Source organism: Stigmatopora argus, chromosome 2 (genome assembly GCF_051989625.1).
Source record: "Stigmatopora argus isolate UIUO_Sarg chromosome 2, RoL_Sarg_1.0, whole genome shotgun sequence".
Lineage (NCBI taxonomy): Eukaryota > Metazoa > Chordata > Actinopteri > Syngnathiformes > Syngnathidae > Stigmatopora > Stigmatopora argus.
In genome coordinates, this window is record NC_135388.1 from 3476979 (window position 1) to 3492742 (window position 15764).

The 15764-nt window shown below is 43.7% G+C and overlaps 2 protein-coding genes across 3 annotated transcripts; both read right to left on the reverse strand.

Annotated features, from left to right (window-relative positions):
• Window positions 1-494: 494 nt before the first annotated feature.
• Window positions 495-11713, reverse strand: LOC144089796 (aminopeptidase N-like). Of its 2 annotated transcripts, XM_077620963.1 has the most exons (23): window positions 10943-11006; window positions 10763-10866; window positions 8034-8139; window positions 7454-7950; window positions 7224-7366; window positions 6964-7103; window positions 5964-6090; window positions 5678-5832; window positions 5434-5547; window positions 5213-5356; window positions 5035-5100; window positions 4907-4972; window positions 4657-4832; window positions 4502-4578; window positions 4293-4426; window positions 4085-4140; window positions 3840-3987; window positions 3457-3548; window positions 3194-3304; window positions 2960-3127; window positions 2151-2291; window positions 1195-1276; window positions 495-1130 (listed from the first exon to the last, which is right to left on the reverse strand). In XM_077620963.1, the coding sequence occupies exons 5-23, from the start codon at window positions 7345-7347 to the stop codon at window positions 978-980; spliced, it is 2274 nt and encodes a 757-aa protein (XP_077477089.1). In that variant the 5' UTR covers window positions 7348-7366; window positions 7454-7950; window positions 8034-8139; window positions 10763-10866; window positions 10943-11006; the 3' UTR covers window positions 495-977. The 2 variants fall into 2 exon arrangements, with proteins under 2 accessions (XP_077477089.1, XP_077477080.1); XM_077620954.1 differs by having other exon boundaries at window positions 7454-8139; window positions 10763-11713.
• A 784-nt stretch (window positions 11714-12497) lies between these two features.
• Window positions 12498-15267, reverse strand: ap3s2 (adaptor related protein complex 3 subunit sigma 2). The gene is made up of 6 exons (XM_077595062.1): window positions 15122-15267; window positions 14514-14605; window positions 14106-14217; window positions 13913-13984; window positions 13535-13642; window positions 12498-13293 (listed from the first exon to the last, which is right to left on the reverse strand). Exons 1-6 carry the CDS (start codon window positions 15188-15190, stop codon window positions 13168-13170), a joined length of 579 nt encoding a protein of 192 aa, XP_077451188.1. The 5' UTR covers window positions 15191-15267; the 3' UTR covers window positions 12498-13167.
• Between the last annotated feature and the right edge of the window lie 497 nt (window positions 15268-15764).

A 15764-nucleotide genomic window follows, 5' to 3' on the forward strand; every position in this document is an offset into this window, starting at 1 on the left:
TTTTTTTAGGTTTTAGTTTTCAGACTCTCTCGGAAGAAGGCGGAAGTGGCACGCCGAAACATGTCAGGTGACTAAAACCTAAATATATATACTACATATATAGCATTGTCTGTTATTGGCAAATGTTCATCTCAAAAAGAGGATTTAGGTGTTGGTTATTTAATCACAGAATTTGTAATAATAACCACTTTTAGGAGTTTTTATAAGATTGAATGTCATTGAGGCCCACTCATTGCAGTTATAAGACGCAACAGGAAAATGAGTAACTTAGCATTTGAAAGAGAGTGGACGCATTTGGACAAATCTGACAAAGCAAACATGAATTCTAAAGAAAAACTGTTTTATTTTTCACTTTGCAACTGGTCACCAAGGCAATTTTTTGGGAACAATTGAAGTAAAAACATCAAAACGGCTGTACATTGTTTGTACATTGACACAAACAGTATATTTTTCATCAAACATCTCATTAAAAAAATCATTACACGGTTATCCATACAAAGTTTGGCAGGTAAGTTTAGTGACATCTTCACATCCTGGCATGGTCCACAACAAATCTGTGCATAAAACTTCATTCATTCACCATCTGCTCTATAATATAACTATTTTTTTTAACATAAACCTTTTGTTTTAAAACCGACCTTATCGTCATTATTCTAAACTTGATCATTCTTGCTTTCCTGCTTGTCTCAAGAGCAGAACAAGCAACTTAAAAGCGCCTAAGAAAGGCAAAAATCACACTTTTCAGATGCTTAATAGCATTTAAAAAGGTTTTTTGAGACCACAATACTCTACAGGCATCGTTATATTTATTTTCTTGCACCGTCAGCTGATCTGAACTTCTAAAAGTCTCCAATTTAAGCACGCAGAAGAAGAAAGTTGGCGCTGCAAGAACGTGGCGCTGCGATGGCAGATGTCCACGTAAGGCGTCCTCGTGGCATTAGCGCAAAAATGAGAGGGAAAAGGCTCCTCCCCCTTTTTTACACGGCGTCCCCGGAGAACCAATTGAGGATTGGGTCTTTGTTCTCCGCCACCCACTTGATCTGGGTCGAGATCTTCTCCATGGCTTGGTCCAGGGCGAGTGTGGCCGAGCCAAAGCCCACCGCCTTGTTGTCCTCCTTGAATCGACGCAACTACAAGGAACAATAATCAATATCATTACGTACTACTACTAAAGTTTCTCAAAGGTCAATGTACCTCCTGTAGTTCAAATTCTGTCGAGAAACGCGTCGTGACGCCGCCGATGAGCTTGGAGAAGGCAAACGAGCCCTTTCCGTATCTGAAGAAAAATGCAAAGCTATCATTAGCATTTTAAAGGCAGTTTTGATTTTCATTTATTTAATAAGCACATATTAGGCGGCCCGGTGGAGCGAGTGGTTAGCGCGTCGGCCTCACAGCTCTGGGGTCATGGGTTCAAATCCAGGTGGGTCCACCTGTGTGGAGTTTGCATGTTATACCCGGGCCTGCGTGGGTTTCCTCCGGGTTCTTTGGTTTCCTCCCACCTTCCAAAAACATGCATGGTAGGCTGATTGGACACTCTAAATTGCCCCTAGCTATGAGTGTTTGGTTGTTTGTCTTGTTGTGCCCTGTGATTGGCTGGCCACCGATTCAGGGTGTCCCCCGCCTCTGGCTGGGATAGGCTCCAGCACCCCTCGCGACCCTAGTGAGGATAAAGCGATTCAGAAAATGAGATGAGATGAGACATAGGTTGTAGGTAAAACGATGACATATCCACACACACACACACGCCTAGAACACTTTTAGACAGCATTATATTTGCAATTTATTTTCATCTAACAGCCAGGCTTTAAGATGATTGGCCAAGAGGTTCAGAGACGGGAGTTCACCTATGTTAATTGCTATTGACTTCCAGGTATGAAGAGAGAAGCTGCTTTGGCTAATTTAGCACTCATTTTGAAGGGAACTACACAGTCACCTCTAGAGCCAGCCATTGTTGATGTGTTGGAATTTTTTCTAAAAAAATCTTGCAGTGGAGGAGGGGCTTTGTGTTGGAAGATTTTGTAAGCTAAGGTGGCATCTGCATATTTAACAGTATTATTCCAGTTCAGGCGTTTGTGGGTTTTTAAAAATTTTATATCTGACAGTGGTGGTGCATTTTTGGCTAAAGATGAATAATAAAGACACGCACTCACAATTCAAAAAGCTGTTTCCACCGCGCTCTGATGAAGGTCCAGGCTAACGGCATGCCCACCACGTTGTAGCCCACGCTCACGATGGCCGAAATCGAGTCTTGCTTGCGAATCTTTTCTGGATCCAACGCGTATTCCAAATACCTAACGAGTGTAATTGTCAACTATTTTTCTCTGAATCTCCATTAAAATAAAATTTAAAAAAACTCATTACAGTGGTACCTCTACTTACAAAATACCTAATTGATTACAGAACCTGATTGGTAACTTGATTTTTGTAAGTAGAGCATTCGATTTAGCATCACGTGTTCCACAATCTTTAACGCTAGCCTCTATGAACTCTTTAAAAATGCTAAAAGTACAGTAATTTTGTATGAAATATGTCTGCAAATGTATGTATGCCAAAAACTGAGAAGAAAACTATTTATCAAACCAAAACAATAACAAATCAAAAGCACTTCAGTTCAAACATGCTATCGCTAACGGGGTCGGCCTAGCTTAAATTTCTCTCTCATGGTTTCATGTAGCCACGCAACGCTTGTTGTGGTGCAAGGGCTGATGGGTACGCACCCCGGCTGTAAAATCTTGTGAACATAGCTGTGTTCTAGCGTGGGTGTGGCTAGAAGGAGTATAACTAGTGATTATGGCTTCAGAAAGTGAAGTGGATATATTTAGCATTTGCTATAGCTCTTTTGATGTTTCGTAACTTGGACAACTTGTCGGACTTTGGGAAAAAATTGTAAGTTGAAGCGTTGATTTGTAAGTAGAGGTCCCACTGGATCGATAACCACTGCTGTTCCTGAAAAAAAAACCTGTTAAGCAGCCAGGGGACTTTAGTGCAGGCCAGCGCCCCCCTGAGCCTGGCAGCCTCGGACGCTAGTGTAGCATTCTTGAACATCCTCCAGACAAAGTCCCACTCCTCGGCCCCGCCCATTGCGACTCCGTGACAGTACACTGTTGTTTTCAGGTTGGCGTGGATCCTGTTGCACATAGAGTAGGTTATTTGAAAACAGGGTTCTTCACAAGAAGTTTTGTTTGTTCCTTACGGGTTTTTATCCGGGTTGTCCATCCACAGTTTGAACCAACTTTTGATTAGCTCCTTGGCAGCCGGTACTCCCGCCACGGACGCCATTGCCACCGCGTTGATGTGATTGTATCTGGCAGAATAGTGAAATGTTAGCATCGGCTAGAAAAAATGCTAGCTAACAGGTTACAATAAATAATGTTGGCATGAAGAAAAGTTGTAATGAACTGGAATTGAATAGATTAAAAGTTCAATTGCGGTCATTGTTTTGAGTGTTTTTCTTACTGATCCATAATTCCTTCGGGCACCGTCTTCCAGTTATTCGTAATCCTCTTGAAATACTCGAAAAGTGGTTGGATGAGCTTCTTGGTGTACGCCTTTATTAAAAACAACAATTAAACTAATATTAAGATTTTTGCATCGTATTGCGCGGACAAAAAAAATTCCCTCGGGTACTGTGGTGTAGCCTATTATACAGTAACATCAGTGCTAGCAAATTAGCAACAATGGAGGCTCCTATTGACTCAGGACACTGAGGAGTGCAAACAAATTGTGAATATTGTTAGCAACATTCCAGGCTACCTTTGGCTCAGGACTCTGAGGAGTACGAATAAATTGCTAATTTTGTTAGCTAATGCTAACGTTAGCTTGTGTTTGTCTTTTTTAACCTGTAAGGGCCCATAGACTTCAGTGCGGTCAAACATGAGGTAGTAGAAGTTGAGGTTCCCCAATGCCGACTGCCACGGGATGTATTCCGTCTCTTTGGACAAGTACTTGGTGGTCCTTAGAGCCAGCGTAACATCCACCATTTTGGCTCTGAAACGAGGCCCGATTCATTCACACTGTGAGCAAAATTGTGGCTCTATGTATGAATGGACTTTCATATCATAGTGACAATAGTTTCTGTTCTTACCGGGCCAGGTTGAAGGCGTCGTCAATGATCTGGGCTCGGTTTAAGGTGGGAATGTCCTGCGGGAAGTGGAAAACTGCTAGAGAATCATCTCTAAGATTTATTCATTGAGGCTCCTATTGACTCAGGACATGCTAACAATCAACAACAACGCACAAAAAGCTCAACTGGATGCTTGAGTTAGCATTAGCGTGCTTATCTTTGCTCTCACCAGGTGGTTGGTCTCCAGTACAGAAATGAGGCGATTCCAATTGTCATCGTCGTAGTTGACCCTGAAGTAACCCAACGCGTTTGTGTTGGCTAGCACCCAATCGAGTCCTGAGACTCTCATTCGTGGGTTGGAGTCTGGGGAAAGTCGTACAAAATGTTGCCGGGAGTGACCAACAAACAAGGAGGTGGTGCAGGAGCAGTGTCGGGTACCTGATTCATCCAGGAGCCAATACAATGGCTGCTCAAAGCCGGTTTTCATCCAATGAATGGGCACAAACCATGTGTAACTGTTTTCCAAGAAAATGATGTCATTTTAGTTGCGTAACAGCAAAACATTTCCCAAAATATGCATTTAATAACCCGACTTAAATTGCGAGGGTCTGTCCACCACCGCCTCTGGATCCAGCAGGAAATGCTCCTGGGAGACATGTCCGGTCCTGGTGTTGATGGTCACCACCGGGAAGCCCATCTGTAAAGTCCAGCGATGCATAATTTCGTGGACTGTGCGCGGGATATGCAAGCCCGGGGTGTCCTCCACCGCCTAAAACAAAACAAACTGTAAAGCAAAAGGCTCTTTTGGATTGAGAGACAATCAAAGTGGCCCACCCAACCTACCTTTTGGAGGTGGTCCCACAAGTCTCGATACACGGTGCTGCTAAAGGCGAACGTGTTGAGGTAAGACTAGGGAAGTAGATTTGACGTTAAAGCAATTCCAAAGCGGCCATTATTTCGGTGATACTCACACTTAGCCCCGTGGCAAAAACCGGTTCACCCAGAAACCCAGACAGCATCCTGAGAACCACCGCCCCCTGAAAGCAAAGACATGATCCCGTCAACTGTTTATTGCCAGGGTTCGGTTCTAGAATAGGACTCGCGAGTCGATCTTGGAGGAAGACCAGATGCCATTCGCAAATTGCACACCTTGCTGTAGGAGATGGTATTGAAGATCTCGCTGATCTGAGCAGGTGTGTTGACCTCGTCTTCTCGCCGAGAAAGAGGGTGAGAGGACGTCAGGGCGTCCAGATTGAACACCTGCTGGAGATCGTCCAGAATGATCAGGTCTTTCTGCAAAAGAAACGATTGTTGGGGAGATCCGTCTCGCTGGAATTTGGAGTGAAGACAACTGGTTTTGTTTCTTTTACAATCTTCCATTTTGGCTCAGCGTAGTCCGCCCCTAGGTACTCCACGTAAGAAGCAAAACCCTCGTTAAGCCACAGATCATTCCACCAACGCATGGTCACCAGGTTGCCGAACCACTAGGGGAAACAAAGAGCCAGATCTGATTTGTCGACGTTCCCATTTTTAAAAAACAATTCACGAGAAACTTTCTTAGAAATACTGGCAATTTCAAGAAACAGAGTTTAAGATCCAACGGAGCTAGCCGACCATGTGCGCTAGCTCGTGCGCGATGACGGAGGCCACTCGTTTTTTGTTCCCCGCCGAGGATCTTTCCGGATCGTAGAGCAGGGCCGTCTCCCTGTAGGTGACCAGACCCCAGTTCTCCATGGCACCGGCGTGGAAGTCAGGCAGGGCCACTTGGTCTGAAAAGAACAAAACCAGATGAAAAACTAAATATCTTGTCCGATAAATGCTCAAAATTTCAGCCCTGCATTTTCCTTCAGAAATACATAGACACTGTGATGTTAAATTTCGACTTGTTTCTTTCACCCACCAGACTTGGGAAGCGGATACGGGGCGTTGTAGTAGCGTTCGTAAAACTTGAGAATAGGCCGAGTGACATTGAGAGCGTAGTCGCCCTGTCCGTCGGCAATTGCCTTCTTTCGAGCCCAAACCCGAACCTGAAAAAAAGTACAGTCATACCTCGACATACGAGCAATTTGAGATACGAGTAAAATTTCGGGCAAATATTTATCTTGAGATAGGAGACAACTTTTGATATACGAGCGAGAGGTTGCTCATAAGAACATCATGGCCACTGTCTTTCTGCTCGCAACTCCCTCGTGTAATGTCTCTACGAGCATTGCATTTTTTCAGTGCTTTTTTTCCCGTTAGTCAGTGCAAATGGCGGAGCTTGATCGCTATTACGAGAGGAGTATACTACTTCTCGTTGGCTATTGGTCGTGTGTTATCCTATTGTGACGACATTTGTGTGCATCGTTTTGGGAATATTTTGAAGGGAATAGCAAACAACCCTCCATAGGTTGCATCTGAAAGTCAGGGTGGAGTCGGGGCCAATAGAGCCAACCCGAGAGAAGGTATCAAAATTTAAAACAAAATTAGAATTAAGTTTAGTGTAAATTCAGATTAAATTTATTTTTGAGTGCGTCTGCATCGTAATCCAAGTTCATTTAAATTTGTTTATGTTATGTTACTAGCGCATTGCCGTGCGAAAAGTCTCGCCTCCGCGAAATCCGTCTAATTTTAGTACTAGTATTAAACCACTAGTTATTTGTTACTTTGTTAATAGATGGCGAATTAGAACAAATAAAATGTTTTTCCAATCCAATATCCTGTTTTTGTTTTTTCAGATGGTTGGAATGAATTAAATTGTTTTTAGTTTATGTCAATGGGAAACGTTCATTTGAGTTACGAGTAAATCGACATACGAGCTCAGTCCCGGAACGAATTAAGGTCGTATCTCGAGGTACCACTGTACTTTCTGAATGCACTGTATCTTTCTTTCTATGGAGTCAAATGACTTTATACTGTACCTGCACACCATCTTGCTGGGTGGACTCGACATAGCTAAAGTCACTAACAATAAAAGCCAGAAGATAGGTGGACATCTTGGCCGTGGGCTCGAACGTGGTGACCCGGACCTCGTTGCCTTGGATGACAGTGTCTCTGACATCTGGTGGCAGAGATCAACTTCATCACTGCTTCTCAATTTCAGCCTATTTCCACTATTGACTATTTTAATCAATAATCAGTTCCCTCGAGTTCCAAAGCAAGTAAGTCAACAAATCCAAACCTATTGCCCGGGCGTTGGACAAAGCCGTTTTGTCCCTGTCGTGAATGATGGTGACGTTAAAGATGGCTTTCATGGCGGGTTCGTCGAAGCACGGGAAGGCTTTCCGGGCGTAAGTGGCTTGCATTTGAGAGGTGGCGACCACCCTGGAAAAAGTCAAACCATCCAATCTAGACCTCGGACTCCACAAAAACACAGCCAATAATCCTCAAACTCCCGTCAGGTACACCTACTTCTTGACTCCGTCCTCCTCGTATTCGCTCCTGTAGAATCCTTCCAGGTCGTCCGCCAGTTCTCCCCGAAACTCGGTGTGCAGGACGTAGGCGGCGCCCTCTTTTAGGCTTTCGTACAACTCCAGGACCAGGTACTCCGTCTCCGCCAGCAGCCAGGACTTGGTGATGGTCAGAGTCCGGGTCCCAGATAGCTCCCGGATCGAGGCGTGGTGTCCGTCCAAGGTGGTGAAGTTGAGTTTGCTGGCGTGGATCAGGACCAGGTCGGTGACCTCACGACAGGTGAAGACCACATCCGAGCGCCCGGTGAAGACGAAGACGCCGTCCTCGTCGGGTTTCAGCCGAGGCCATAGCGTCACGTTGTAGGAGGCCGGGACCAAGGCGGAAGGGAGTCTGTACTGGTCCCACAGATCCTTGGAGACGACGGGGGTCGGAGACGGGGTTTCGTCGTCGAGGGCCGCTTGGTTCTCGGTATTGGCGATTCGGTTCTTGGCCTTCTCCTTGTCGTAGGCGATAGACAGAGCTAGGATGGTCACCAGAGCGCTAACGGCTAATACGAGTAGTGCGAGTCCCACGTTCTTACTGAGGTAGTAGACCTTCCCCATGACCCAAGTCGGGGAAAGTCTACGAGGTTCGGTTTCGCTTGGGAAGTCCGCCTCGCTCCCGAGGTCGGGACTTGATCAAGATGCCTGAGAAGAAGACGGAAAGACGGATGAATGGTCTCGTTTTGTTTGGGCGTGGTGGGAGTGGTCAAGTTTCTCTTCCTCTTTTTGTCACGATCATGACTGCAAACTCTGACCGCATTTTTTTCAGTTTTTGGGAGGGAAGAAAAAATGCTTAGCGAAGCCGATGAGCTCAATTCGTTATGTATTAATCAGATGAATAATTGGAGATTCTTTAGTCAACATGTCAGGTTCCCACAGATGACTCGGCATTTTTTTTACCACCACAAACCTGGCAGGATGAGGGGATAATGATGGAAAGTTTAAAAAATAAAAAAATAAAAAAGGGTGGCGCGGGATTTCTGTTCCTCAGTAAATATTCAAATCATTATTTTTTACAAAATGAAGGGGTTTTGTAAGTTGAATTTTTTAGTAGAGACACATGTTAGAAATAGGAAAACAAAAAGTAAGAAAACTATTTGTTTAGACAATAATGATGGACAGTTTAGGAGGATCTAGGCAAAGAAGATGATCTTTAAAACCTTTAGACTACTGAGGGACTGTGTGGTAACCTCAGTCTCAGTCTGCAGAAGGTCCCCACCTTGTGGACTTCCTGTATGTGGCTCCAGTTTTTTTAAACTAGGTCTACAATGTCTTCTGTGTCTTTGATTGCTACTGAAACCAAGGAAATTTCCCGAATACGGGATGAAATAAAGTTCTAATCTAAACTGAATAATGACAATAACGCTAAGTGAGGCACGCGGGGGGGTGCTATGTCTGTGAACGAAAACTGCAGGCACCATTGTGAGTCTGAACTCATTTTGACATTGCTTGTAATCCACTTCGTCTTTCCTGCAGTGAACATCAAGGAGACTTGCGAGCACTTCTGCGTGCGGTGAAATATCGACACGACATCCCAAAGGTACTCCGCACATCTGGAATCCATGTTTTCGGCCTGGACTGAGCACCCCCCCAAAGCACAGAAGGTTTTAAGGCAGCCGGATGTGAGTAAAAAGCAGTCATTGTTTAGTTCTTGGACATTTCTTACGTTAATGCGTCTTCTTATGAGTTTTTGAAATGGCCAAAAAACGTAAATAGTTATAGTTTGGAGTCAAATGGCAAACTTTTTCGCATCATTTCAGGCAAGCCATTTTTTTAAAGATGTGCGTATGATAGATGTCCAAGCAAAACTGGCCAAATCCTGCTACTAATTTACGACTTTGTCTTTGGAAGACCCTTGCGATGACGTAAAAAGAAGTGGCTTTCTAATCCAATTTTTCTGGATTTTCCTGGAAACGGGTTATTTTTTTGCGTGGGTGTACTCGTCATAGGAAACCGGGATTTTTGGGGAAGTAATTGGGAATTAAATTTGCGTCAGTTTTTTTACTTCCATTTTAGGGTACTCACAGGTCACCTCTGGTAAAATTTGAATTATTTCTTATTGATTTTAAGGGACTTTTGTACGTTGGTTCCTACAGATTTGGGCGCATTTCTAGGTGACTTTCTGTTGGTTTCAGGGTATTTTAAGGTCTCATATTAACTCCTTGCCTGCCATTAAAGGCGCACACAACTGACAAACTTCTGGTTTCATGGCACCCGTATCCACAAACTCATACTTCTCGACCTCGGCCAATTGCTCCCCTTATTAATGATTGAAATTCCTCTTATTAAGCGATTTTAAAAAAAAACGTACAAATGCACATATTTACTCACATACACTTAAAAGTCTCAAATTTTCTCCAAAGTGGACGGGGTGCCCAATCAGTCAATGTGCCCTTTTTATGCACTAAATTCAAGATTCTGTAGATGTCGCTGTTTGACACTGACAGTTTGACAGTCTGGGTACATTGCTTGCTGACACGCTATATTTATATGGTGAAAAGGCATGCGCATATCATGCTTAAAGCATGACTATTAGTAGTTGATGATGGCGTTTTCGTCGGCTACCAGTGACCGAGACCATCCGCATTAGAGCCAAAATGGCTAAAAGGAGATCGGTTTTACAAAAAACGTACTGAAAAATATCCTGTACAAAAGTTGTTATACGGCCTACACAATTTGAAATGTTCAAAAAATGTATAAAATACGGGAAAAATGTATAAGTTGACAGGTACGCCAACTATAACCATTTCATTCTGTGTGTGCAGTATGATTGAGCTACTAAACGGGCCACTTCCGACCCACGGGCCGCACGTTTGTCTGCTTTAGACAAAATCAAGAATGATAAGTAAGTAGCGTACCCAGTAAAAACAAAGTAAGTCGCGTACACAGGAAAAACAAATACAAGTAGAGCAGAGATTGAAACCTGGATTCTCAGAAGCGTTACCCACCACGACTTGTGCGGTATTCTACACACCCGCCAAGGCATTTCATGTCGTTTCTAAGTACAGCTTGCTTTTTTTTTTACAACATCCGTGACACTTTGACATATGTTTTCAGGCAAAACCGAATGCAAACGCGAGAGTAACAACCGTCATGAACTTCGAGGTGGAAACAAAATGTTCCGGTCCGTGGGGAAAACTCTTAAGAGATAAAGCGCCAAAGCAATCGAGAGCAGTTTTTTGGGGGGGGGAAAGCAGTAGGAAATAAAGGACCTCAAAAACCAGATAAAGGCAATTTAGTCCGATTTCGAGCGTGGAATTGTACTTACCCGTCGTTGGATGTCCACGGTTCGCCTGCGGGATCTGGAATGAACCGTCGCTGATGGGAAACAGTCTGCAAGGGTGGAGTCGACGGGAGCGACCGCAGGTTTTCCTAGAGGGACGACTCCCCGTTTTTGAGTGAGGGGAGATGAAAAAAAAAAATCAGGAATGCGGTTGGAACAACAAACCCAGGCGGGAGAATTCCTAGAAGGTACGGCCGTCGTCGAGGGCCGGCGGCCAATCGCCGACGTGGGTTCTTTTTCGGGTCAAATCCCGGAATGAAGCACCGTCACCTGGGGGTGGGCGATGGAAGACCGGCGGGCCGTGAAAACGCCTCCGGGGGTCCGAGGTGCATTTCTGAAAATCCATTCGGCAAAGCCGGTTGAAATGAGAAGGGAGGAATTTGGCAGGAATGTCGCCCAGGAGTAGAGCCACAAAAGAAAGCCCGCCATTTTCACATTGAAGAATCTCAATGTAACCACAGCGGATGGACGCCATTTTGGGGAGAATTCTGTGCCAGTTTTCTCTAGCAACGCCACATTCACGAGAATGGTTGAAGCCACTAATGAGAATTGGATCATTATTCCCCCCAAATCACTTGATTTTGATAGCCGGATCAAATTTGGTCCGCCGGTTAACGTGTTGGACTCGCTGTTCTGAGGTCGAGGGTTCGATTCCAGATTTGGATTTTCTCGTGTTGGAAGTTGCTGAGTCATATTTGGTAGCTCGGCAACAGGGAAAATAAAATCATCCTCTACCGTTAGCATTCTAGCATGTTAGCTCGTTCAATGCAAGTGACTGTCACATTTCTTTTGGATGGGAAAGCTGGCATTGGCCACTCCAAGAGTGGTTAGTGCGTCTGCCTCAAAGCTCTAGGGTCCTGGGTTCGAATCCAGGTCGATCCACCTGTGTGGAGTTTGTTCTCCCTGGGCCTGTGTGGGTTTTCTCCGGGTACTCCAGTTTCCTCCCACATTCCCAAAACATGGTAGGCTGATTGGACACTCTAAATTGCCCCTAGCTATGAGTGATTGGTTGTTTGGCTTGTTGTGCCCTGTGATTGGCTGGCTACCGATTCAGGGTATCTGGCTCCAGCACCCCCCGCGACCCTAATGAGGATAAAGCGGTTCAGGAAATGAACGAATGGCTGGCATTGACAGAGACAGAGGTCCAATCCGTGAACTGGAAGAAGTTAAAAGCCCCTCCCCTTTGGATGTCTATCAACTTAAATGGCAGCCAATGAGTTCATTTTGCGTCCTTTTGGGTGGGAGGGCCTTCAAGCCAAAATGGCGCCCCCCCTGGTCATCTTTCCAGACATCTGGTGAGTTACTCACTTCACGTCGCGAATTAGAAATATTCTTTTGGCACCCATATTTGAAAAAAAAAATGTTATAGAGCCAAAATGGAAGGATGTCGATTCTGGAACTCTGCATATATTGCCCTAAATAGAAAAATGCCCCTTCCCCTGGGGGTGATGGTGCGATTCCTAAACCTACACACAGGTCAGTAAGATTAGGACCAAAAAGAGGGACGACAGTTCGCCAAGGACAGGCAGACGTTTGGACGCCCAAATGGAAGATGAGTTATTTCAGGCTGAACAGGAGCCAAAGAGATCATATTCCAGTGGGGGGGGGGGGGGGGGGGGGGGGGTATTTGGGGGCTGAATTTTGGAAGAATCTCGGAATCCAGACCAGCAAGGAAAATAAGCTCGTCGGCCAGGTCGTAAAAATTAAACACGTATAAATATTCGCGTTCACTCGATGCTTTATTGCAACAATATTTTTCTATTAGGGTACATTTGAAATTTATAGAACAGAACGACAGTTCACATGAATTAAACTTACTCAGTAGCGCCCCCTAGGAGGGGAGAAATAAATATACAGGCCTAGCTGCCAGTTTGGATCATCAATGTGAAATTGGAAAGACATTTTGTTCACAACCTGATGCACAAAAAACTGTATCAGGGACACATGTTTAAACATTTTTTGTCTGATTGCTATCAAATTTTAAGCACAAAAATCTGGAAAGCAAAAATTTGTATCTATACGGCACAAGAAATTTTGCACAAACTCAAGCCACTCCTATTTTACAAATGAAATGTTATTGAAAACTCACTTAAATGTTATTGAAATGTCTAAAATCAATAGAGCCACAAAAAAAAGTCAAATTTTGACCACACCTGCCATACAGCAGGTTTACCAGTGTTTCATAGAACAAACATGGACTACATTGTGCAAAATGAACACCAGTTTTTGGGGAATAAAATCTCAGAGCTTCTATCTCGATCACGCAAGAGCGGCCGTGGGGAAAGTTGAAATCCGCAAGCAAGGAAGGGGTGTGCGGGACCCCGCCGGGACCCCGCCGGGACCCCGCCGGGACCCTGCCCGGACCCCGCCCGACCCCCGCCGAGCCACACTCAGAACGGGGAGAGGCTGGGGACTTTGATGTTGATGTCTCCGATGTTGATATTACGCGGGATCTCGGGCAGGTTCATGTTCTTCACGGCAGAGACTGCGCGAGCGGGTGCCGCCGACAGACCGCCCTGCAAAGACAAAAAAAATATTACTATTCCAACTACAGTAATCCCTCAATTACCGCGTCTTCACTTATCGCTAATTCACTACTTAGCAATTTTTTTTACTATTATTATTATTATTATTATTTTATTCTTAGTCTCCCCTAACTACTAATAATCGCTATCGGTCCTGAAAAAAACGTATCGGTCAATCTCTATTTAGGACGACATTAAAATGGAGGTGCGCACAAAATAGTCTGAGTCTGACCTCTGACTTCTCCATGCGATTTTGCAGCTCCACCTGAGCCACGATTTCGTTCATGTTGGTCTCCAGAACCATGCCGCCCATCACCACCTCCTGAAGAATGTAATGGACCTGCAGTGGGCCAAGAAGGAACACGCGTTAGCATTAGCGTTAGCATCCCGCCCAAAAAAAAACCGCCTCGCTCGTCGCCAAATGCAGTTTTGCTGTCACACAGACCTGATGTTGCCGACAGTCAAAGTCAAACAATTTCCAGTTCCAAAAATTAGGAAAGTAATGTAACTAATTGAGTCGACTGTATGCTTCATGCTTCGGATAGCGGCCTTGCTAGCCTAGCCTTTAGCAGGTGAAGCTTCATCAGAGAGAGCAACTTAGCATTCTCACCTTGTCCATGTGGAATATGAGGTCCAGTTCACAGACGTTCTCAAAACACTTATCCAGCGTTTCCACAAACACCTGCAGACAAATGTCAAACTAGGAACATCAGTCACAAAAAAAGCAGCAAAATGACTCCAATCTGAAAGCGATTAATTTAAAGGGGGAGGAGTCCGTGGAACAGAGAAATAAATCAGATGACCTGGATGAGATCCAAAATGCCCAACTCGCTCTCAGACGAATCCACGCAGAAGACAAAGTAGAGCGTGGCGTAGTGACGGTATATCAACTTGTAGTCAGAGCCGCCGATAAGACTGAAATTTTAAAAAAGAAGGACAAATATTAGCTACATTTTCGATTAGCGAACAAATTAAGGGATATCGCCGCTGAATAGACACCACAATTCGAGAAAATGCGATTTGAGACTGTTTGGATCATATTCAAGTGATCTAAGGTCATACTTTGGGCAATATTTATGGTTTAAATGACCAACATAAACAAGTATAAAAAGCACAATCTCATTCGGTTAACTTAAATTCGTTACATTTGATACAACTTTAAATCTAGCTCCCCCTGTCGGTTGACAAGTGAAACTGCAATGAACACTTGCCTTCCACCCTCCAAGAAATTACACACGTTGTCATCCCGTTTTGACACCAAATGAAAAGTCTCCCGGATTATTTGCTGCTGCAAATCCTCTGCCTGCAACAAAAACAAATAATCAAACAATAAAACACTTTTTAACACAAATATTAACTCATCTGGATTGGACTTGAATCGCCGTCAATGACAGCAAAACATAACCACACAATTCCAGCCATCCAAGTTGGACTATATTTGATTTATATTTGTGTCAAAGGCAGTGATGATCTTTAAAAAAAAGAGCTAAATCATGTTTTTGCAATATTTATCTGCATGTTCAACTGTCTACTCAAACGATCAGTATATAGTGTTTGTTTCTGTGTTATGAAACTTCTCCAACTTTCGTAAATAATCTAAAATTTCGCCCGTATGGATTTTCGCCAGTATGACAAACGACATAATTGATTTGATATTTTTATCAGGTAAATGATGGTAATATCATCGAAGTCATCTTTTGGAATGAATTGTTTTTGGAAATTGTAAACACAGTGGTCGTCAATATTTTATATGCAATTAGCAGCTAACAAATGCATCAAAACAAAGACGTATTTTTCCAAATGTGGCAGTAATACTCACAAAGTATTGATAGAATCTGATGAGTCGTGGTTTGCCATGGTTGTTAAATATTAGGATAGCTTTAATCATGTTTGGTTGTGTGAAAAATGCAATACGTTTTTCTTAATATTAAAACTATGCGACAGATACGGATTAGCTTCCGGAAGTTGTAGTAGTCACTTCCGGTGATTTAATTCACGGCTGTGGAAGACCATAATTGTGTGCGTGGTTACTAAACGATAATTTTAAAAAAATACTAAGGGATTATTAAAGCATATTATACACTTTGAATGATATCAGATGAATTTCCTATATTTTTTTTTCTCATAACTTTGGCGGCTTTGTACCATCTTTTAGGAGTCGACTAGAAACTAGGACGCTTGAACTCGTTTTTCCGGAGTGGGTTTGTTTTTGTCATTCTCAAATCGGCCGGCAGATGGCGCTCAATAGTTGGCTGATGCGACATACGTAGTAGTATGCATGCAAAGAAGGGATGGTTAATAGATGTAACCAAGGGGAAAAATAGAAAAAGAGAGGATCAAGGGAATGAAGAAAAATCAGCTAACCTTTTTTAAACCTTATTTAAATGTCTATCTGACTATAAATCCTGTTTTGAAATATGACTTTCAAACTACATTATGTCCTCAAACCTTACCTTCAAATT